We start from the raw sequence: 22,508 nt of genomic DNA on the forward strand, positions 1-22,508 counted from the left end.
GAAGGCCCGCCTTCTGAAAAACTAAATGTGTTGTGATTGGTTAACTTGCCATAGTGTTGTGATTGGCGAACAGCTTAGATGGTGTTTCAGTACTGCCATGCCCCTTGCCAAAGCAGCAAATATGTTAATACAGCATATGTTGGTAGGTATGTTTTGATGCTGGGATGCTGGTTAGGTATGTTTTGATGCTGGTTTAAGCTGGTCCTTGACCAGCATAAACCAGCTAAGGACCAGCTTAAACCAGCATCAAAACATACCTAACCAGCATCCCAGCATCAAAACATACCTACCAACATATGCTGTATTTTTCACCAGGGATTTCTGAGGTATTCATGGAATTTGTCAAAGTTTGAATGAATTAATCAAAAGCCAGTCATTACACTTAAATCAAATTGCGATACGGACTAGTATCTGTAAATATTCTGCCACAAAATATCTTTTAAATTTCAATCCTGCATGTTCTGTGTGTCTCTTTATGAATGAATAGTGCATAACCAGAAAAATGTAAATACACAGCACAGAATCTCATAAGGCTATTGTAGAAATAAATAAAAGTTGTTTTATGCATTCAAATAAATAGACATGCTAAAACAAATTTGGTAACAATAAAACATAAGGTGAGAAAAAATAAAACATTTCAAAAGGCCCTAAACATAACTTTTTATAAATTGACGTTAAATCGTATACGTTTCATTGTTTTAATTATTTGCACATGCTTTTTTTAAAATTAATTAATAAAAATAAAGTTAACCATTTAAAGGGAGTCCAGAAAAATTCAAACAGAAAAAAACTTAATTTGGAAAAAATAAAATGGGGCCCTTTTTTGCATGCAGATATATATTTGTTACAGTTGTAAATACATTTTCAAATTTATTATTGTATTTGTGTAATGTATTTTTGTTATAATTAATAAGTTATAATTTTGTTATAATACTTTATAATTTTGTTATAATACTTTTACTATTTACTATTTTTGTAACAACGCTGTTTTGTGCCACTGCTTTGGCAAAGTATCTGTCAAATTGACTAAAATCGAATCCACAATATGACTTCGCTCACACGATCAGTTCATGGTCCGATGTTTTCAGAGTATCAGAAGATGGGTGATTCAGGTCATCAACCTTTTTTCTTCGTTCAGTTTGCACAGTGATCATGGGTTAACTTGGAGCTCTTATTTTTGAACTCTTAAAGTGCACCAGATTAATGACTTTACTTTTAAAATATATATAAAATTTTCTCCCGGGGGACCATGCCCTCGGACCTACCTAGAAGGATCCAGGTTCACCCACTAATTTGTCTAATTTGTTGTTTTGGCACCAGCCCCGGATGTTAGTCCAAAGGCCGTTCGTTGTAGTTCTTGGAAAGGGATTTTTTAAAAACAAAATATCTCCCTTTGGAGTAGACTTTGAGATTTGTAACTTTGCAGATCTTTTTAATGCCCAAACATACACACCACACACTGACTACAATTCACAAAGTGAAAAAGCATAATAGGACCCCGTTAAATGCAAATTATATGACGTTATCTTTATTAGCAGAACCTCTCAACAACAGAACAACCACATATTAATAAAATCTAAAAACGTAATAAAAAGCCGGTTTTATTCGAGCATTGTACACTGCATGTGGGATGTCAGGCACCACGTGTTGCTTAAAAAAGCGATAAAACAGTTTTTTGAACCGGCTCTTTGGGGTGAACTGTTCAAAAGAACCGATTCGTGAAACGAGACGGTATTCTCATCACTACTCTGTTGTTGACCCAACGTTGTGCGCTTTCTCGCGTTCACGTGGCTGAAGCGCGTCCACGTAGCCGTGTAGCGGCGCTCCCGTGAAAAATATATTTCAACAGCTCCAGTCAGTGCGCGACACCGAGACTGCCGGGCGACAGCAGCGTCTCCTTTTAGCGAATGTGGAAACACAAACAACCAAACGATTAACGGACGTATAACCTAACGCAGAGCTACGTGTAGTGGATTATTTTTTAACTGTTCCGTTTTGCAGCAAAAGGATATTTTTTCTAGAGGTGAGTACAGTGTTTAAACCCCTCAGTCGAGGATAATGACTCTGTTGTTGATTTTACTAGGCTTAGCGAGCTAGCTAGCTCAAAAGCGGCTAGCCGACTATGCTATCAACCCTTTTGCTATGTTCCTCGTCAAAACACATTTTAGTGACCCTTTTTTCTGCGAACACATTACGATTCCTGTCGTGGTTCGTAACTAGTCACAAAATGTTTTTTTTAATTCTCTTAAACGCTGAGATTTGGTCCATGTAGCCGTTATTAGCCCAGCTTTGCTAGCTCTCTATGCGTGTGCTAAACGAGACACACTGTTTATGTGATGAAGTGAAATGAAATATAACCTTTGCAGTGCTTTGTAATCTTAATAGTAGAGTGCATGTGTGCAAACAGGCTATTTGTGTTTCTTTTTTTTTACGTTAAACCAAAGCTTGAGGCCTGGTTAATTGACATTGAATCATATTAGTGGTGTTTCTAACCGTGAGATGACTTGACTGACAGATATTAGATGCTGTATTAATCTCAACAAGCAAAGTGCAGTGCAAAAGCAGCCTGTATATACACATGTACACAGGTCAGCGTGTGATCTAGTAACCTTTTTATCACTGTTATGGTCAATGTAACCTATGATGATGTAGAAATTAGTCATAAGGAAAGCATGCACAAAGCTAGCCGTCAGCCCACACTTGGTGTGGAGTTTCTAGTCCACACAACTCAAGATGTTACAGTAAAATCATCAGATTTGCATGTGCATGTGATTGCTTTGAGACCTAAAGAAGCTTAATGTCACGAATGCCCGTGTCTCTGCTACACACGGGATTTATTTTAAGCTCTCACAGACGCCTTGAACTTGGCAGCTGGATCATCACCCCTTTTTGTTTACAAAGCAGCTACGATTTGCCATGGAGATGTTGCATCTTTGTTGAGCTGTAGTGTTTTTGTTGTTCTTTATCCTTAAAGATCCTTTTAAGCACCTCCCCTATCGATTACAGTAATTGAGGTTAAGTTGCAGCTGGTTGAAGCAATAGTTAGATAGGATAGGGTCAAATCCCTTCTGTAACTAACCTTATTCTACTATCTTTAGAAAGGTAAGGATGTTGTAAATATTTTGATGCATGCAATAAATAGATGTTTTAAGAAACCCTTCAGGCTATTTTTTTTAAAAGAGCTTTATATCTATCTGGGATGTCATAGACATTTTTTTTATTGGTCTGATGAAAATGCCTGGCAAGGCATTAGTTTAAAAATGCATAAGCCCTTCTACCTTGGCTTAGGGACGCATTAGATTTATGTTTCTGTGTGTCCAGGTGCTTGGAAATGCAATCCTCTGCTTTCATTCTACTCACACACCTCAGCAGTGAATTAGAGATCATGTTATGGAGCATTCTTCACAAAATTATTGATTGTTTATCTCTGCTTTTGCTGGTACACCAACTCTACAGTAGATATTTGTTCTTTAGTAAGATGTTCATGCAGCCTTCTCCAAAACAGATGAACAAATATCTTTTTTTTATATATATATATATATATATATATATATATAAAATATATATATTTTATATATATATATATATATATATTAGTAATTATAACAAGTAGTCGTAAGTAGCACATGTATATTTGTAACAATAGCCAACAATACATTGTAATTATCGTTTTTTTTCTTTTATACCAAAAATCATTAGGATCATTAGTAAAGATCATGTTTCATGAAGATATTTTGTAAATTTCCTACTGTAAATATATCAGAACTTAATTTTTGATTAGTAATATGCATTGCTAAGAGGTTCATTTGGACAACTTTAAAGGCGATTTTCTCGATTATTTATTTATTTATTTATTTATTTATTTATTTTTTGCACCATCAGTTTCAGATTTACAAATAGTTGTATCTCGGCCAAATATTTTTCTATCATAACAAACCATACATCAGTGGAAAGCTTATATTCAGCTTTCATATGATCTATAAATCATAATTTCAAAAAACTGACCCTTATGATTGGTTTTGTGGTCCAGGTTCACATTTATGCATTTGTTTTGGCAAAGTTCCTTTGCATTTTTAATGGGTCTGCCTTTTTATTATTCATTCAGTGGTATTTCTAAGGCCTACTTTTTAACATATGTTGACCTGCAAGACATTTGTTATTTTTAAATGGCATTGTTGGGTGTTATTCTTTATTGGTGGTCCTATTATAACCATAAAATGAGGAAAAGTGTAATTATTGGTTAAATTAAAACATTAATCCATCTAACTCTACTTAGTGCTGTATTTGGGTCATTTCAGTCAACGTCTGGAGTCATTTTATTGTCACTCTTTTATGTTTTCAACCTGTCTTTGTGTGGCAGCTGCACACACTTGGCCAGTCAAACTTGGTTGCCCCCCACAGAAACAGCATCTGTCTTTTAGAGTTAGACTCCACAGCTTCAAGGTAATGGTAAGGTAACCTGAGCCTGTTTAGAAAGGCTGAAACGGGAGTATAGAGCAGGGATAGACCATTTCACACTCTCTGAACCATTGCATCTCACTTCCACCTCTTATACTTGCGTACACACAACACTGTTCTCTCTACCCCCTTGTGGCACCAATATGTCTCCTGCATAATCACTACAGGATCATAATTCTAGTCGACCATCTGTCTGAGTGAAGCAGACAAGAAGCCTGATTGTTTACGTTGTGTATGAGCTTGTGTACATGCATGCATGTGGGTGGATTCAGTCTCCCCACTGTGTCTCTCAGTGCTCTTTCTCCTTGACAACAATCTATTTGCACATTTCTAGCTTAGCATGGTTGGATTAATCAGTTGCTTCTAATAATTGTGCTTTTGTTCAATTACATAGTGTTATTGTTATTAGCATACTTGAGCTTTGCTTGGCTTTCAGATTTTGCTTTGCAAAAGAGCACAAAACATGCTAGTTCTAATCTGATTTAAAGACAATTCAAAGTGTGCTTTTCAGCATGTGAAATAGACACACTTCAATTGGCAAGATCTGACATTTGTGGCCTGTGAAGATGATTGAGAATGACAGCTTTTGAATTTTGAGACTCAGAACCTCTTACGTAAATGTAAATGACAACACAAATACACTAAATGCCTCATTGTTTGTCTAGGGCACCCACAGCGATTGAATGGCTATAGCTGGATGTTACCTTAACAGCCCCTGCCCAGAGCTCTGGCTGTATATAGAGTTACAGGATAGAGCACTAATGGACTCTGTCCATGGAGAAGATATCTTAGAGATGAGCAGGAGATAATGGATGGGATAGAATCGCTAATGAAGTGTGCATGTTATGCTTCATTTCCCCCTGTTTGTCTTCAGATGGAGAAGCTTCTGTTTCACTTTTGAGTGGCCCAATTGGAGACGAGCGTGTCGAAGATGGCCATGCAGATGTTGTCCGTTAGACAGTGAATTAAATTATAGCCTGTGGCGGATAAACTTCATCTTTAAACTCGAGAGAAATTCAGAATTCAGTTATGTTTATTGTATGCCGTTTGATTGTTTATGGTGTTGATATTTGCACTGAATTATATGCGATATAGGGCTGTGGATGTTCTATTGTTGGTGCATGTGTTTACAGTGATTTTGGAGTGTGTTAAGGCCATCAGTTAAGACAGAGATATGTGAATTTTTTTTTTTTTCTTTCTTAAATTATTTTCCACTGGAAAATTCCACTTGTTTTGCATCTTGGCTATAGAGGAGTAGATCTCTGCTGTTTATTCTACCCGGAGCACAATGACCTGCATGTAAATATCTTGCCTCAGCCCTCATTTAGATGGAAATGCTGGGCAGAATCTGTGCCCTGCCCTCAGCCCTTTTGTTTACAAGTGCTTGCCTGGCGTTGATTGGAGATTTGTACCATTAACAAATCATTCTGTTGTCAGCATATGATCTGGGCCCATGGGGGCAGTGTGGAGCACATGGTGCATTGGTTTCCAGAGCGCAACTATAATTGTCTTGTCAAGGGAGCATATGAGTCCTTATATATAGTGGTCTTTAGTTTGGCATTTTGATTTGTTGAGATGTTTTTTGAGTTTAGAAGATTATGTATGGGTGATTATGACACTTTGTCACCATGAATGTGTAATTTTACTCAAAAATATAAAAATGTAAAAAATGAAATTCATATATTGTCAGAGGAAAATGTTAAATCCAGGGGATTACTATACCATTTCTGTGATCTGTTTTCTGTTTCTGAATTTAAAATTAATATTTTGTAATCTTGTAATGAACATTTGAAAGAATTAATTTTTTGGTAAAATTTAAATTCAACTGAGTAAATATCAGTTTACTTTTGTATTAATTCTTGATACACTCAAAAAAATGCTGGGTTAAAAACAACAACCCAGCGCTGGGTGAAATATGGATAAACCCAGTGATTGGGTTGTTTTGACCCAGCCGTTGGGTTAAATGTTTAACCCTACCTTCTGGGTAGTTTTATTTAACTCGACTATTGCTTAAGTTTATTTCTTGCTTACTGAACCCAAAATAGGTTGGAAAATTAACATTTATTATCAAGTTGAATAAATAATAATTGAATAATAAACATTTTAAAAATGGCTTTTTAATAAATGTTTACCTTCTGATTATTGCTGATGTAATTATGTGTCTCAGATTTTTAATTTACAACTTTTGGGTTAATTTTAAGCCAGACATAGAGTAATTTTTAAACTAAACAAACGATTGGGTTATTTATTTATTTATTTGTTTGTTTATTCAGTTGAATTTAATTTTCAACAAATAATTAATTCCTTCATTTGTTTGTTCTTCATTACAACATTACAAAATATAACTTTAAATTCAGAAACTGAAAACAGATCTCCAGAAATGATATAGTTATTTCCTGAATTCAACACATTTTCTCTGACTCTTTTTTGTTTTAACAAGCAGTTTTGGGTTTATTTTAAGCCAGCCATACAGTACATTTTAAACAATAGTTGATTTTAGGTTGGATTAAACATTTAAATGCTGGGTCAAAACAACCCAGTCGCTGGGTTTGCCCATATTTCACCCGGCTCTGGGTTATATTTAAGCATTTTTTTAGTGAATATTTAAACAGTTAAGTGCATTAAATCAGTTGTTTTATAACCGACATGCAAGAAATTTTTTATTTTTAAAAATATTTTTCCTTGTCATGTACTTCTGTGGTTTAATCCTTGATTCTTTATTATTATTATTTTTTTTTTTATTTAATTTAATTTTATTTTATTTTATTTTATTTTAAAAAAAAAAATTGTTTTATCTCGGCTATTGACATGGCAAGGCATTTTTTCTTGTATCCGTGCAGACAAGTTGGTGAAAAATTACAATAAGCACCTTTAACACAGAACAGGATGCCTGCAGGTGTTTCAGTCACACTGTATGTGAGGCAGGACTGAGCAAAACCCATTTTACATGTGTGAACCCTTACATCTGCCCTTTCAAATTATAATGTAGCACCGCTGGAACAAAAGACTTGGCAAATGGTCTTTGATAATTTTCAAAGGCCTTCATTTCTTTTGTAGGTCCATCATTGTATTTAACAGCTCTATGATTAACAGATGTTTTTACATAAATAGGAAAAGGCTGTCTGAAGAACCTAAAGATGAACACCATTTGTTCTAACTATAAAGGCAGGCGTTTTAATACAAGGTCTTATGAGCACATCTTTGTGGAATTTAATGTTTTGGTTGCCATGTTATCGCTAGCTAAATCTACAGGGCATGTTTTGACGGACACGAGGGACCAAAGGTCACACGAGACAGTCAGAGCTCTGTAGTGTCACACAGAAACGCAAATGGGGGTTGCTGTCCAGGCCTTAATGTCAGTTTCAAGAGCAGAAAGGTCAGATTGTTTTTATCAGCCTTATTCTAGGCATGTTGGGCATGCGCTGGGGTATTTCGGGTAGTGGTGAGAGGCGATATTTAGTGGTGTATGATGTGGCTCTCTAGGCTCTGAGCTTCTTTATAGCAGTTAAGATTGGCGGTATTGGATTTGTTGTAATGTACCACTTTCTCTCTCTCTCTCTCTACTTACAAAGGGCCTGTAAAGCTCCATATTTGTGGTTTTGTTAGTGCTGTTTATGAGCAGAGTGTGTGATCGTTGAGTGTTTTGTTTAAGTTGCCGGCTGTCGTAGAGGTGCCATGCTGTAAAATCTCTTTGTCTGGACAACATGAATGGAGGCAGAGGCAGCGGCAAGAGGAGGAGCTGTGTAATCTGACACGGCTGGGCCCATGAACCGGTCCCACTCCTCCACCACCACCTCCTCCTCCTCAGAGAGAAAGAACCAGAGAGAGCGAGCATGCTGACTTCAGACTGACATTTGACTCCTCAATCCACAGGCAACAGTGGTGACTGTGCAGGCGGGACTCTCTCCTTCTTTCTGCGGTCGTTCTGAGAGTTCACTCCTCTGTGCAACAGCGTGTTTCTTCCCTCTCCGTTTCTTCACTTGCAGAGCTGACGGGGTACTCCGACAGTCCTGGGAGTGGTCTTTTTCAAACAAGTCTTGGAATGCGCTTATAGAGGGGGAAAAGCCTGACAACTCGGACTCTGTTTTTAGTCTTTTTTCCTCTTTCTGGAGATTGCTGTTGAAGTCCCACTCCAGGCACTGGAAACTGGATCTACTTGTGTAACATTCCTAAACTACAGTGAATTCTTTTTTTCCCCACTTTCTGCTCTACGGACTAGTTTTGTTCTTTGCTGTTCTTTACTGACAAAGTCTTTTAAAACACAAATCTCCTGCTCTCCACTTTAAGGAACGACTGGTGGAGTTACATAAATTGCGCGAGTGTAGGTGTTCGGGACTCATCCCTTCCTCCTTTGGGGGGTTGGGGGTGGGGGTACCTTACTGTGGCCCTAGGTGACCTGTTGGAGCTGTGTTTCTATCTTAAGCTGGTTTTAGAAGACGGAAAACGAGCGTGAAACGGGAAAGGAGGGACCCACTTGTACGGGCCCTTTTGTTTTTATGGAAAGAGCATGATGAAGAGTCAATCTGCTCCCCATGTCGGCTACTATTAGACTACAGCCTGTGTACTCATGGAAGGGGGTGCTCAAGCTCTTCTCTTGCATAGCGGCCAGAACTGCTAGTAAACCTAAAGGTAACAGAACAATGCTTTTTACCACCACTAACTTCACTAACTGAGAGGAAGACCATTTCATTGGTCTCTCATTCATGTTTCACGTTTGCCCAAAAATTAAAGCTCTGTTCTCATTTACTAACCTGAATGACTTTCTTCTGTGGAATGGAAAAAGATCATTTAAAGAGTGTTTTAACTGTTTATCCATACCTTGAAAGTCTCATGAGTCTAAAACAACATAGTATGGACAAAAAACACTTTTGACATGTGACATGTCGTTTGGGCCTCTAGTAACATTCCTGTGCTTTCCACTATGGACAAAGAAGGGAAAGTTGTCTATTTTCAGAGACAACACTCGTTATTTTCTTTTCTCTGTTTCTTTTAAAAATGCCGTTATCCCTCACATCCTTGATTTTGTTTTCTTTGTGTATGAGTGTGTTTGTGGAAAGCTTGAGTCTATGGCTTGGAAGCGTGGCTTCAATGAAGCTGTCGTCAGATCTGCTGTGTGCATTGTTCCAGTGTTTTTTACTCAGCTGTGCTCTTCTGTTCACTCCATTAGTAGTGTAATACTGTAGACTAGGAAACATGTATGTTGTAGATTAAAGTGGGACAGTACAGTGAGAGCAAGCTGTGACTTGTCTGTCTGCTTAGAGAACTCTGACTCACAGACTGGAAGATCATGTGTGTCTTGTATATAGGTAGGTGACATAACACTTTTTATTGTCACTTCATAAATATACTCTTTTTTTTTTTTTTTTAACTTGTTTTTAATACATATGGAAAGAATAATCTGCACTCATGCAATTTTGACATTAATAGTTACCTCAAATAAAATGTCTACAATGCATTGTTTTAATTTGTATTGTATGCATTTTTGGGGTTATATTACTAGACTATTAAAATTAAATGTAAAATTAAATTAAGAAAAAGTCAGTAAATTGACTAGTACATGAACTTTAAAGGGAACTCAGCCCTCTTTTTATTTATGATATACTGTCTCAGTCTAAATTACATTCACACTGGTGTTTTAGAAATCCGAACAAGTTAGATAGTTATAACAATAAAAATAACATCAATGACGGTAAAAGCCATATATTGTAAAACAATTGCACTGTAAAATAAATGAAAATGAATTTATTTCATAGGTATATTATTTTTGCTTTACACAACAGCAGGGAAATGACAGTAATTCTTTCCTAATTTCTACACTTGAAAGAGATATTTTGAATTTGAACTGCTGTACCTATTTAATCCGCTTGCTGTTAGCAATTCATATTGCCCTTTTAAGCTTTTATTTTGATGGAAAGGACAGTAGAGCTTTTATTTTGAAGGAAAACTCCAGCTTCAGTGAAAACGTGCTTACAAAAATGTGTCTGACTACAAAGCTAGTAAAATGGTTTAATCATCTACCGCCAAAATAAAACATAACTGGTGGCGTTTGCGTTTCAAAACATGCGCTAAACTCACAGCACATGCATTAAACGAGTTCACTGCATTCACTGTGAGCTGATGCGCGAAAAACCCCGATCACAAGCTGATCACCTAAACGACGTGCGTGAGTTGATGAAGGTATTAAACCATATTGCATAAAGCATAATGGCCTAAAACACAACTTTAAAGACCTTTTATGTTAAAAAATGATTAAATATATTTTAAAAACTACACTTTTTGCACAGAACATGTTGTTTCATATCGTCATGTGACCACGATAATATCCAGATATTGGTAATATTGTTACATCCCTATTCATTTGTCAACTACCCATAGTGCATTTCTTCTATGCCTTGATCTCATCCTGCATTTAATTTTTGTCCCCCAAGCCAAAGCTAGCCACCAAGTGGCTAAATGGCTGCATTCGCTTTCTGTATGACGTAGAATTTGTCCTGAGATTTGGTACATTGAGGCAGGTCACTGTATGACTCATAAAAGGGTTTATAACCTAATCACGAGGTTCTCATAGTAGCAGCAGAGTCAATTATGATTGTTGATATCAAAACAAAATTGAGTTTTCAGCTTTTAAGTCCCTGTTGGCTTTTGGTCATGCTGATCCATGCTATTGACCATCTGCCAGATTTGGAGTTCTACATCTCTTAAACTGCTGAATAATTTCACCAGATACTTTAATGCATATTGATCGGCCTTCCATTTTGAATGGCTTCTGATGAAATATTGAAGTGTGGCCTAATGTGGAGAAATCAATGTTAAGCCCAGATGCTATTGTGCTATGCATTAGCCCTGCCCACCGTGAGCATCTGCTTTAACAGGCTTTGCATTAGAAAAGATGAAAATCGTATGAAACTGTATTCATAAGGCTGCTAAAAGGAGGTCGGTTGGAGGGGTGTGTCTGTTTCTCAACATAACGGTATGAAGAAATATCTGTTTTACTTGTTTCGTACCTGTATTGTTCCCAGTTTCACTAACTCTTGTTATCTTAATTTATAGTACAATTGCTATAGGGAGAGAGAAAAAAAACAGAAGCTTATGTTGGTATTTAGAAAGTCATTTTCATCTAAGAACATTGTTTTAAGGTTTTGCAACACCTAAGAAGATGTTTAGTTAGTGTGGGAGCTTAGTGACACCTAAACAGCATGGAAACACTTTTTTTTTTTTTTTTTTTTTTTTTTTTTCTTTTTTTTTAGTTACGCAATGAACAACTGACTTGCTGTGAGACCTGATTTTCACCTCTTTATTCTTTGTGGAAAAACCAAACATGTTTTCTTTTAAAATTAACCAGAAATGCAGCACTACAGTTAGAAAACAAAGTTTTTTCATTGTCTTGACTAACCAAACCTACTCTCTTTCTTTGCTTTTTCTATCATTCCAGAGGTCCACACATTTCAAGGAAAGAAGAAAGACGTACTTGGGAATCATATGGACGAAGGCAAGTATTCCGTTTTATGTTTTCACTGTGTGAGTTCTGTTATTGTATTTTTAGAACATGCAATGTTTAGGTTATCTAAACAGTCACTTCTGCCAATACGCAGGCCTTTGGAAATGTAGGATTGCTGCAACAGGGTTGGGTTTTTCTTGGATGTGATGCTTCATTTCATATTTGGCTGATGTTCAGTTCAGCTTCAGTTCATGGGGATGTGCATGGCTTCTTAGTAGAGAGATATATTTGAGGAAAGGTAGATGATAAGGGTTTGTGCTTGTGTTCATTCACAGCAAGACAGATGTGTACCAGCAGACTTCCAGACCTATTGAGCCTATGTTACCACAGACAGAACCATTAGACATTGCATCTCTCTCCAGACCTTGGTGGGTCACGCCACATTGCCATTTTTTTGGCCTTAATCTCTTCATCCACCAGAGCCCTGCATACTGAACTTCTTGTCTGTGCCTTCCATCAATTTTTGAAGGACTTCTTCCAGAGAACTCTTTTCAAGAACGTTGTTTACAAATGAAACTAGACCAAAAGGAGTTCATTTTATTGGAACGTATCCCAGAATATATCCCACAAACCCCTTGTGCAGTCATACATGTGTACTGTACAAGCTTGTTTCCATAGTACATACAAGCCTAATAGAGGAATTGAAACTTTAATCGTAAATCTTAATAACCCACAAAACTTTTATTATCCATTTTGAGTACTGCTTTCAGATCTCAGGAATAAAACTAATTCCCATTACAGAATGTTGCAGACCACTAGCCACATTACAGAGACTGCAGCAAGCTTAAATCCAATGGTAACACCTACTGAGTGAACAAAGCGCTTGACCACAAACATCTCCATGGAGTCTGGCATCAGACCACATTATTACTGTACCTGATTAAACACACTAAGCCAGAGTTTAATACAACTCGATTTTGCTAATGCTTTATGTACTGTAGTGTGTTATTAATTAGCCCTACCATCAATTTGTGAGGCTGCGAATGCATGCTAGATGGTTGCTCCTCCTGCTTTTAAATTGCTGCATTGTAATAAACTCTATTGAAGTGTTTCATTAATGTAGATGTTTGTAAAATAGGTTACGTAACTTTGTACTGTCTAAACAAGATGCAGAAGATCAACAGATCATGCTTCTTGATTTTAACCACATTTTTACATTTGCACTCTAAAAATGCTGGATTTAAAAACAACCCAAAGCTGGGTTAAATATGGACAAGCCCAGCGGTTGGGTTAAATGTTTAACCCGAACTTCTGGGTAGATTTATTGTCAACTATTATCAACGATTGCTTTTAAATTACTGTATTTCTTGCTTAACATGAACCCAGCTTGGTCAGAACACCCCAGTTGCTGGGTTTGTCCATATTTCATCCAGTGCTGGGTTATATTTAATCCAGAATTTTAAAAGTGAGAATGTTTAATTAAAATTGTGTATTTAAGCAATGCACTTATATTTCACCTCACCAGATATGCCTTGAGAAATTTGTTGTCAAGCATTTTAACTAGTTCTGCCAACTTATGTTGTCAGGTCTAATCAGAAACCAGCCCATATCTCTTACCAGACATGTGGAGTCCCAGCTTATGCCTTAGGCACGACAGACTTGGGTTACGGGTTTGATATTTGAATTTATCAGCAAACATTAGAATATTTGAGATGTGACTGCATTGCAATTATCTGTGTCTTGACTTGGAGAGGACGACTCTAGCGATTTGTGCTTTTTGCTCTTGCTGCAGGGTGTGATATGTGGTAGATAGTTTGACTTTTTTTTTTTTTTTTTTTTCTCTACCCCCTCTTTCTTAAGGCAAGACTCAAATGTGTTGGGGTGGTAAAGTGAAGTGTCATTCTATAATGTCACTGAATATTGTTTGCGGTTAACATCTCGCACTATTTTAGCTTGCAAATGATCATGACTCCATGGAGACCTAAAGCTTTGTTCACTCAGGTCTCAGTGTTGGGTTGGCTTGAACTCTGTAACCTTTGACTGAGGAATTTTGTAAGCCCAGAAACATACTGGACACAAATATGCAAATGCAGGTGCAAATTCTTGGCCGAAGCATTGAAAGCAAGTTGTGCAATTGCATTTGTTCTTGCATTACATTACTGTAACAATACTTTCAGTTGTCAGTGCAAAATAGCTAATGCTGATGGTTTTTGCTGATGCTCCATTAATCTGAAGTTATCTGGCCTAAGTGTCTACCTGAGACCCACAAATAACAGTCTTGGGTATTGCAGCTTCAGCTTTTGCAGTGTCGGCCAGTTGCATTGGCATTTGCCTTTTGTTCGGTCTTCCTAACGCTATTAGAAGACCTGACAACGAGTCTGCTCTAACCACTTCCTCTGGGGTTACAGGATTTCCTGTAATATGTGATGGACTGCAAACTTTCCACTGACATAGCAGCTCAGCGCTGCTGGAGAAAAGAGACACGCCACAGTTCTTCTGATTCCCAGACGAAGAACTTTACAAAGAAAATCAGCAATGCCACAAGGGCTTTTACCACTTTTTGCTTTCTTACAGTTTTAAAACAGTCCTTAGCAGAAGTTTTTTTTTATTTTATTTTTTTTTAGACTCAAGTCTACTATTTATGTGCCATATAATTTCGCCACAAAGTGCTTTCTAGACTCACTGTTGGCACAGTGGACTAAAAAGAAGAACAAATGGCAAACCATCATAATGTACATTATAGCTTTCCAAAAGAATAACCCAAAAAAGTTTATTTTAAAACATTGCGTTGATAAATTGACACTTATTCTTGCTCATTACATTGAAGGTTAATTTAAGATAATACTAGGTCATGAAACCGATGAACATGATGTTTGAACTTGCTGCTCTGGAATGCTTCCCCCCCCCCAAATAACTTATTTTTGATGGATTGATATTTAGTTTTTGGCAGAAGTAATGTATTTTGCCTGCCAAGCACAACTTATAAAAGTCAGTCAAAAAGTCAATTCTTTCTCACCATTCAAGCACTCTCACTCTAAATTTGACAGGTCCTATATGTTTGCTTTTCCTACCCTTCCAATTCATTTTCACTTTTTCCTCTTAGAGAGACACGTGTATCACTTCAGCTGTCATTAAAACCTCAGCTTAATGGAGCAACAATGTCGTAACAGTAGAGTACATCAGCCGTTCAAACTGTTCCGTGGTGGGAGGTTGGCCTCCTATTGTCTCTTTGGCTCAACTTCAAGCAGATGGACCATATTTGCTTTTCTTATTGTATCAGTCACAACCACTCTGGATATCAACGCACATCTCAACATGAGAGAGCTGTGTCCATTCCTGTTTCTGGAGGGCCAACATTCTACAGAATTTAGCACCAACCTCTCTGGAAGTTTCTAGTAATTGCACCAGAGGAACCTTTTCGTAGTTCCTAGAACTATTGGCGGAAGTTTACACTGTTTGGCATATTTGCACCGCAGGAACTAGGAACAGTTTTAGTTCTAGGAACCCCGTTTGGAGGAACTAAATTAGGTAGTACTTCAGAGTAGGGTCTAAAACAGTTCTATAGGAGCCACCAGTGACGTAAGTGTACGCTGATTGGCCATACGTATACGAAACACTGGCTACCCGGCATTTTTAAAAAGTCATGTAAATATTTTTACTCCATTAACATGGAAAAAGCGATACTGGTATTTACCTATCTGCTGTCTGTAAGTTGTGTTCTTTTCTCAGCCTTGATGATATGTAACACTCCATGTTATCACAAGAGATTCTGCCATGCTGGCTAGTTCCTAGAACTGAGTTCCTAGAAGTACGAAGTGTGAAAGCCCCTATTGATTAGCTGGTTAGATTTGTTTAAGACGGTTGGAGTGAAGTCTGCAGAATCTTGGCCGTCCTGGAGCAAAACTAGATACCCCTGATCTAAGTACACAGGTGATCGCCTGTAAAATGTTTTTTTTTTTCAGTTGTAACGCAAATTGGAGGCTTGTCCGGGATTTGACCACACATCTCATGCACTCAAGCAAGAATCAAACATTCATTCATACATGCACAACATGACTTAAGTGGGACAGTGTTCCTGTAACAGTACAGTATTGTGCTAGCAACATCAAGATTATTCAATACTTATTAATGTACAAATATGTGACCCTGGACCACAAAACCAGTCATAAGTCGCACAGGTATGTTTGTAGCAATAGCTACAATTCTATAGGTCAAAATTATCCATTTTTCTTTTATGCCAAAAATCATTTGGATATTAAGTAAAGCTCATGTTCCATGAAGATATTTTGTAAATTTCCTACTGTAGATATATCAAAACTTAATTTAAACTTAATATGCATTGCTAAGAACTTCATTTGGACAACTTTACAGGTGATTTTTCTCAGTATTTATTTATTTTTTGCACCCTCATATTTCAGATTGTCAAATAGTTTTATCTCGGCCAAAATATTTCCCTATTCTAACAAACCATACATCAGTGGAAAGCTTTTTCAGCTTTCATAAATTCTTTTTGTGGTCCAGGGTCACATATCTTGAATGCAGTGTTGCTTTGGATAAAAACATGGCAAGATGCCTGCTCCTACATCATTCCTTTTTGTTCTGGGTCCTAAGGCCTTAATTTTTCCTTCTGACTCCATCCCTCTGAAGGATGTTGATCCAGGAACATGTGTAAATCGTGTTAAGCACCATATATATTTGTTGCCATTTCTAATCCTCTGGTCTTTGACTGCAAGCCTAGAAAGGCATTGAGGACGTAGTGCTAGCTCTTGTGCTTGGGCTAATTTAGGCCTCAGTTGTTATACTCGGAGAGCTGCTCAGTGAGGAGGCTAAAAATACTCGGGGCTTTATCAGAGCAGATGTGTTTACTAGCAGATTCTAAGCCACCTACATACACACACACAGCTCGTCGTCTATCCACACCCCCACCTTCTTTTCTGGCACTGTCCTTATTCCTTCACATGAGACGATTTAATGTGCTCTGATCCTGCTATGCTGCTCCTTTGTTCTTTATTTCTCATTTAATTGATGTCCATGTTAAATCTGCAGTCAGTCTTTTTCATGTGCTCCCCAGTGCTGATTTACAGTTGTTCAGTGATGTGTAGATGTAGGTTATAGTAGCAGTGGGATGTTACAGCTGTCACACCCTCCTCCTGTCATGCATTAGGAAAGAATCCATCCCAAGTCCTATACTTCTCTCCACAGGTCATCCCAAACACACAAACACTTCTCACTGCAGCTTGTTGCCATAGGAACAGTCTTGCAGTAGGCATGCGCTCTGGCCTTCTGAGTCCACTCTCCATGTCTGGCTTTAAAAAAAAAAAAAAAAACTGAGCGTGAAGATCTGTGCATTATACTCATGCCAGAAATAGCTGCCCCAAGCCTTCCCCAGAGGCCCACGTCTGACTTATCGGTGGCACTAGACGGCTATATCTATGAGGCACTCAGGGAGAACAGGCCTCAGCACTGCTGAGACTCTTTAATAGCTTTATTTGGAGTTGAGTCAGCAGAAACATGTACGTTTTGCCTTGAGGCTACATTTTGCTTTATGTCCAGGTGCTCAGGTCAAATGTGGCCCAAGTCCGAATTATTTTTTTTTTTTTGTTTTATATTTTTTGCTCACATGTGACTCAGATCTGTTTTTCCTCATGATGGTGTGAACAGCACAAACCACATGGAATCTGATTTGTCACTTCCATATGTGGTACTAAATCCAATACAGGTCAAATGTTTTGCAATGCGACTGCAGTGTTAACAGTCATATCAGAAATCATGCAACTTTTACGTTACTCTAGATTAACAATCGTTACGATTCTGCGCTCATAGTAGTCACTTTAAAGGTTTTACGTAGCCAAAGTCATCAAGACTGTTGTGAAAGGTAGTCAGTGGAAGTACAGTGATGTGTCAGAACTCTTAAGTATTACAGTGACAACTCCATATACAAGCAAGGGCTCGTAGGCTATTATAAAAGTTTCGAAACTCTTCTCTCTTCTGTCACTTCTTTATCTTTCATATTGCCTGTGCATAATTTCGTTGACTTCTGCAGCAGATCACACGATAAGTAAACAGATAATCACTTACATTATGTTCTCCCTGTTTACTTCCATGTGACAGTGTTGCCAAGTCCACAGTTTTCCTGCTGAATTAGGGTACTTTTTCACTGTTGCTACAGATTGTTTTTCAGCTCTGTGGGCTGAAGCTATCCCATTACGCAGATATTTTCCCCCTGGAATGCGATTGGGCTAGTTTTGGATTAGTTTTGAGAAGCAATTGGGTTGAATATTTTTTTTTTTATTTTTATTTATTTTATTTTTTTAGTGAAAACCTGGCAGCCCTGTTTGTATTGTTCTTTTGCACACATGGGTCAGTTCAGAACCTTAATCTGTTCACACTGGAAATCTGATATTGGCCACAATTAAAACAAAAATGTGAACAGCTATACAAAAAAATCAGATCTGAGTAAAAATCGGAACTGAATACCAAGGCTCACAGTGTGAACGTAGCTTTTTTGTATAGCTGTTCACATTGTTGTTTTAAATGTGGCCAATATCAGATTTCCAGTGTGAACATAATTGTTCTGACCTGACCTTACCTGCATACGTACCTGACCAATTGCTTCTCAAAACTAGTCCTAAACTAGCCCAGTCGTGTTCCAGGGGGTCAATATTGTGTTAGTGAGGTCGCTTCAACCCACATAGTTGAATTGGTAGCCCAATTCCACTAGAAAAAAAAAAAACTGTCTAGGCAACAATTGTGTAGTGTGCCATCATACGGAAGTAAATGTAGAAGCCAGTGACATTATGCACAGGCAATATGAAAATAAAGACAGGGATGTGACAAAAGAGCAGAGGTTTGAAACTTATATGATATGAGCCCTCATTTTGCTTGCATATAGAGTTGTCACAGTAGTACTTGTGAGTTCTGACCCATCACTGTACTTCCACTGACTATCTTTCGTAACTGTCTTGATAACTTTGGGTATGTAAAATCTTTGAAGTGACTCACATGAGTGCAGAATCTTGACGAATGTTGATCTAAAGTGACGTAGAAGTCGCATGAATTCCGATATGACTGTTCACACTGCAGTCGCATTGCAAAACATCTGATCTGTATTGGATTTAGGACCACATGTGGAAGAGGCACAAATCAGGATTGAAAAGATCAGATTCCATACGCTTTGTGCCGTTCACACTGTCATGAAAAAACAGATTTGGGCCACATTTGCAAGCATTAAACAGCACTGTGAGATCCAGTGTGAAACACTTAAATTCAGCGATGAACACATGACTCTGTGATTTAAACTAGTTTAAAGCTGTGTGCAACGAGACAGTCAGAAGGCTTTTCAATCTACACATCGCCATCATTTACCATGGATTTACTGTAGTAACACTCACTGCACCATGGTATTGTGGCAGAAATGTGGAATATTCACATTGAATTTTATTACAGGAGTAATTGTATATAATTATAGTATATGTATGTATTTGTGATTAAGCTATAGCATGTGTGCGTTTGTATTAATTTTTTAGATGACAGTTTTTCATACAACTCGGCTACTTATAATACCATGTAGTTATATTTTTGTGTTTATCACGATTTCAATGTATGCTTGCTACCAATGCTTTAAAAAAAAAAAAAAAAAAGGTCAGAATAATTTTTAACCGTATAAAACTGAGGTTGCTACAGTTTTTACAGATGTTACTGATTAATAATGAAAATTATCATTATCAAAATTATCATTATTATTATCAGACAACCCAAACCTGTTTTTTGATTCGAAACAGTATAACTCATTAGAACATGCAGAAATAATTTTTTCTATTTAGATGTTTATTTTGTTAAGGAAAATTAATGGTCTGGTTTCTACAACTGTCACTTTGGAGCAAAAATCTGACTTTAAACTTTGACATTTATCGTGATAATTATCGATATCACCAGATATGGAAAAAATTATCGTGATCATTTTTTTGCCCAGCCCTAGCTGCGGTTGGATTCATTGTTAGTGTTTGGCTGGTCATTGATGCTAACTCTCTTTTCTCTCTCCCTCTGTCCTTTAGAAATGAGTCGCCAGACTGCCACAGCGCTGCCCACAGGAACCTCTAAGTGTCCCCCTTCTCAGCGCGTCCCCACCTTGTCGGGCACCACCGCATCCAACAGTGACCTCGCCAGCCTGTTCGAGTGCCCAGTCTGTTTTGACTATGTGCTGCCGCCCATCCTGCAGTGCCAGAGTGGCCATTTGGTTTGTAGCAACTGCCGGCCCAAACTCACCTGCTGCCCCACCTGCAGAGGCCCGCTCGGCTCGATCCGCAATTTGGCCATGGAGAAAGTGGCCAACTCAGTGCTTTTCCCCTGCAAGTATGCCTCATCGGGCTGCGAAGTCACCCTACCACACACAGACAAGGCTGAACATGAGGAGCTATGTGAATTCCGGCCATACTCTTGCCCTTGTCCCGGCGCCTCCTGCAAGTGGCAGGGATCTCTCGACGCCGTCATGCCCCACTTGCTGCACCAGCACAAGTCCATAACCACGCTACAGGGTGAGGATATTGTCTTCCTGGCCACAGACATCAACTTGCCTGGGGCGGTGGACTGGGTCATGATGCAGTCGTGCTTCGGCTTCCATTTTATGCTCGTGCTGGAGAAGCAGGAGAAATACGACGGCCACCAGCAGTTCTTCGCCATCGTGCAGCTGATCGGCACACGGAAGCAGGCGGAAAACTTCGCCTACCGGCTGGAGCTGAATGGCCACCGGCGGCGACTCACCTGGGAGGCGACGCCACGCTCCATCCATGAGGGCATCGCCACCGCCATCATGAACAGTGACTGCCTTGTGTTTGACACCTCCATTGCTCAGCTGTTCGCAGAAAACGGCAACCTGGGCATCAACGTCACCATATCCATGTGCTGAGGACTAACAGCCGTGCATACTTGAACGCATACACACAACATGAAACCAGACATTTCAATACACCGCAGGATACCTTGAGTCGTGCTTGGGGGACGGGGGAGTAGCTAACCTAGGGAACTTTTTGCTGTTGTTCGTTCCAAGTAGTCATCAAAAAAAAAAAAAAAAAAAAAAACTGTTGGTTGTTGGTTGGAGCTTGGCACGTCCGACCAGAACTGGGTTCTCAATTTTATGCTACAATATTATATAAGTTAAATAATTAATGTATTCGACATTTTTGAGAGCAACATTCATTGCCCTTGAAGGTATCGGAAAGCCACGTTTGTGAAATGGACATTTGCAAATGTGGCGTTTGGGACGAGGGGTTGAGGAACGGCACGCCGAGCTGGATGGCGGTTGGGGATACTGATCAATTTTGGGGTGGGTTTGCTCAAAAAACGGCGCAACCTTAAGAGCAAATTTTTGTTCGTTCTGTTGTTTCCCAAGACGTTTTGCATTTCAGTTCAGATAAAACACTAACTTTTATGTTCAAATATTAGGTTTTGTTTTATTCTAATCTTGTCCCCCACCCCTTTTTTTCCACCCCCTTTAATTTTTCCTACCTTGAGTATGATACAGAAAGGTTCTGGTAATTGGTGCATGACCACTGGATAAGTTATAACAAGTCCAGATTTCATTTTAGAAGTCTTGTTTGTTCCAGCCTGTCGCTGCAGTGTTTCCCCTGTTTGTTTTTGAAGGGATGGCTAGGCACATGCACATGAAGCCGGGTTATATGAATTAAGACACACTTTTTATATCAAGTAAAAGATAGATAAAAGTTGTACAGTATCCTAACCTGGAAGTCCTCAATTGCAAACACTGGAGTGAACACTGCATTGAATACCAGGCTAGGAACCGGGGCAATTAATACAGTTATTATAATGAGATTGTCATAATTATCATTTTGTAATGACTTATAAGAAAATGGAATGAAAAAGGCTGTTGTAACCTTGTGGCTAATCTTCAGTGTTTGTAGATAGTGTTGTTCTTCGGAAGACACCAGTGTCTTCTTTTTCTCTTTTTGTAAGTCGATATTTTTGTTGCTGTTGTTCTTTGTATGTCTGTATTTCCGTTTTTTGCAAGGATAGGGTGAAGCAAAGCCAAACATCTCTGTGGATACATTGTACTGTTGCTAGTCCTGATCTCTAATTTTATTTGTTTTATTGTTTGTTTTGTTCTATTTTGCCAGTAAATAAATCTATCTTTTTCATACCCTCTGTGAATTTTCTCACTGCTCTTTATAAATTACAGCTGATGAGGATGTTGGCTTCATCTGGTTCCCTCTCCACGTTATCTGTGAGAATGACCTCGACCAGGACAGGGTGATTTTTGTGGAGCTGATTTTTGGCAAGGTAAAAAGGGTGTTGTTTTACACAACCATTGAGAATTTTATCCAAAGTATATTATAGACTTTTCATTAAAGTGAAGGAAAAGGATGTGATGTGTGGCCAAGTATTGACCCTTACTCAGAAATTGTGTTCTGCATTTAACCCATCCAAGTGCACACACAGAACAGTGGGCAGCCATATTGCTATTGCTGCGGCGCCCGGGGAGCAGTTGGGGGGTTCGGTGCCTTTCTGAAGGAAATCACCTCTGTTGCGTTATTGAGGGTATTGAGAGCGCTGGTTATTCAATCCCTCTCGGACCTGCGACTCTAACCATTATCTTAAA

General features: G+C 38.3%; 1 protein-coding gene across 2 annotated transcripts; it reads left to right on the forward strand.

Moving 5' to 3' along the window:
* Positions 1-1,806: 1,806 nt before the first annotated feature.
* On the forward strand, positions 1,807-22,049 carry siah1 (siah E3 ubiquitin protein ligase 1). Of its 2 annotated transcripts, none has more exons than XM_051134763.1 (3): positions 1,807-2,023; positions 11,891-11,947; positions 19,951-22,049. In XM_051134763.1, exons 2-3 carry the CDS (start codon positions 11,938-11,940, stop codon positions 20,799-20,801), a joined length of 861 nt encoding a protein of 286 aa, XP_050990720.1. In that variant the 5' UTR covers positions 1,807-2,023; positions 11,891-11,937; the 3' UTR covers positions 20,802-22,049. The 2 variants fall into 2 exon arrangements, with proteins under 2 accessions (XP_050990720.1, XP_050990719.1); XM_051134762.1 differs by lacking the exon at positions 1,807-2,023 and adding an exon at positions 8,229-9,087.
* The last annotated feature ends 459 nt before the right edge of the window (positions 22,050-22,508 follow it).

Source organism: Labeo rohita, chromosome 18 (genome assembly GCF_022985175.1).
Source record: "Labeo rohita strain BAU-BD-2019 chromosome 18, IGBB_LRoh.1.0, whole genome shotgun sequence".
In the NCBI taxonomy this organism is placed as follows: Eukaryota; Metazoa; Chordata; class Actinopteri; order Cypriniformes; family Cyprinidae; genus Labeo; species Labeo rohita.

Bases quoted from the DNA above. Each gene is read 5' to 3' on its own strand.
- siah1 (XM_051134762.1), top strand. From the start codon at position 8,991: ATGTCGGCTACTATTAGACTACAGCCTGTGTACTCATGGAAGGGGGTG. The intron at 9,088-11,890 runs GTAACAGAACAA...CTATCATTCCAG, and splicing joins AACTGCTAGTAAACCTAAAG to AGGTCCACACATTTCAAGGA. The intron at 11,948-19,950 runs GCAAGTATTCCG...TCTGTCCTTTAG, and splicing joins TGGGAATCATATGGACGAAG to AAATGAGTCGCCAGACTGCC.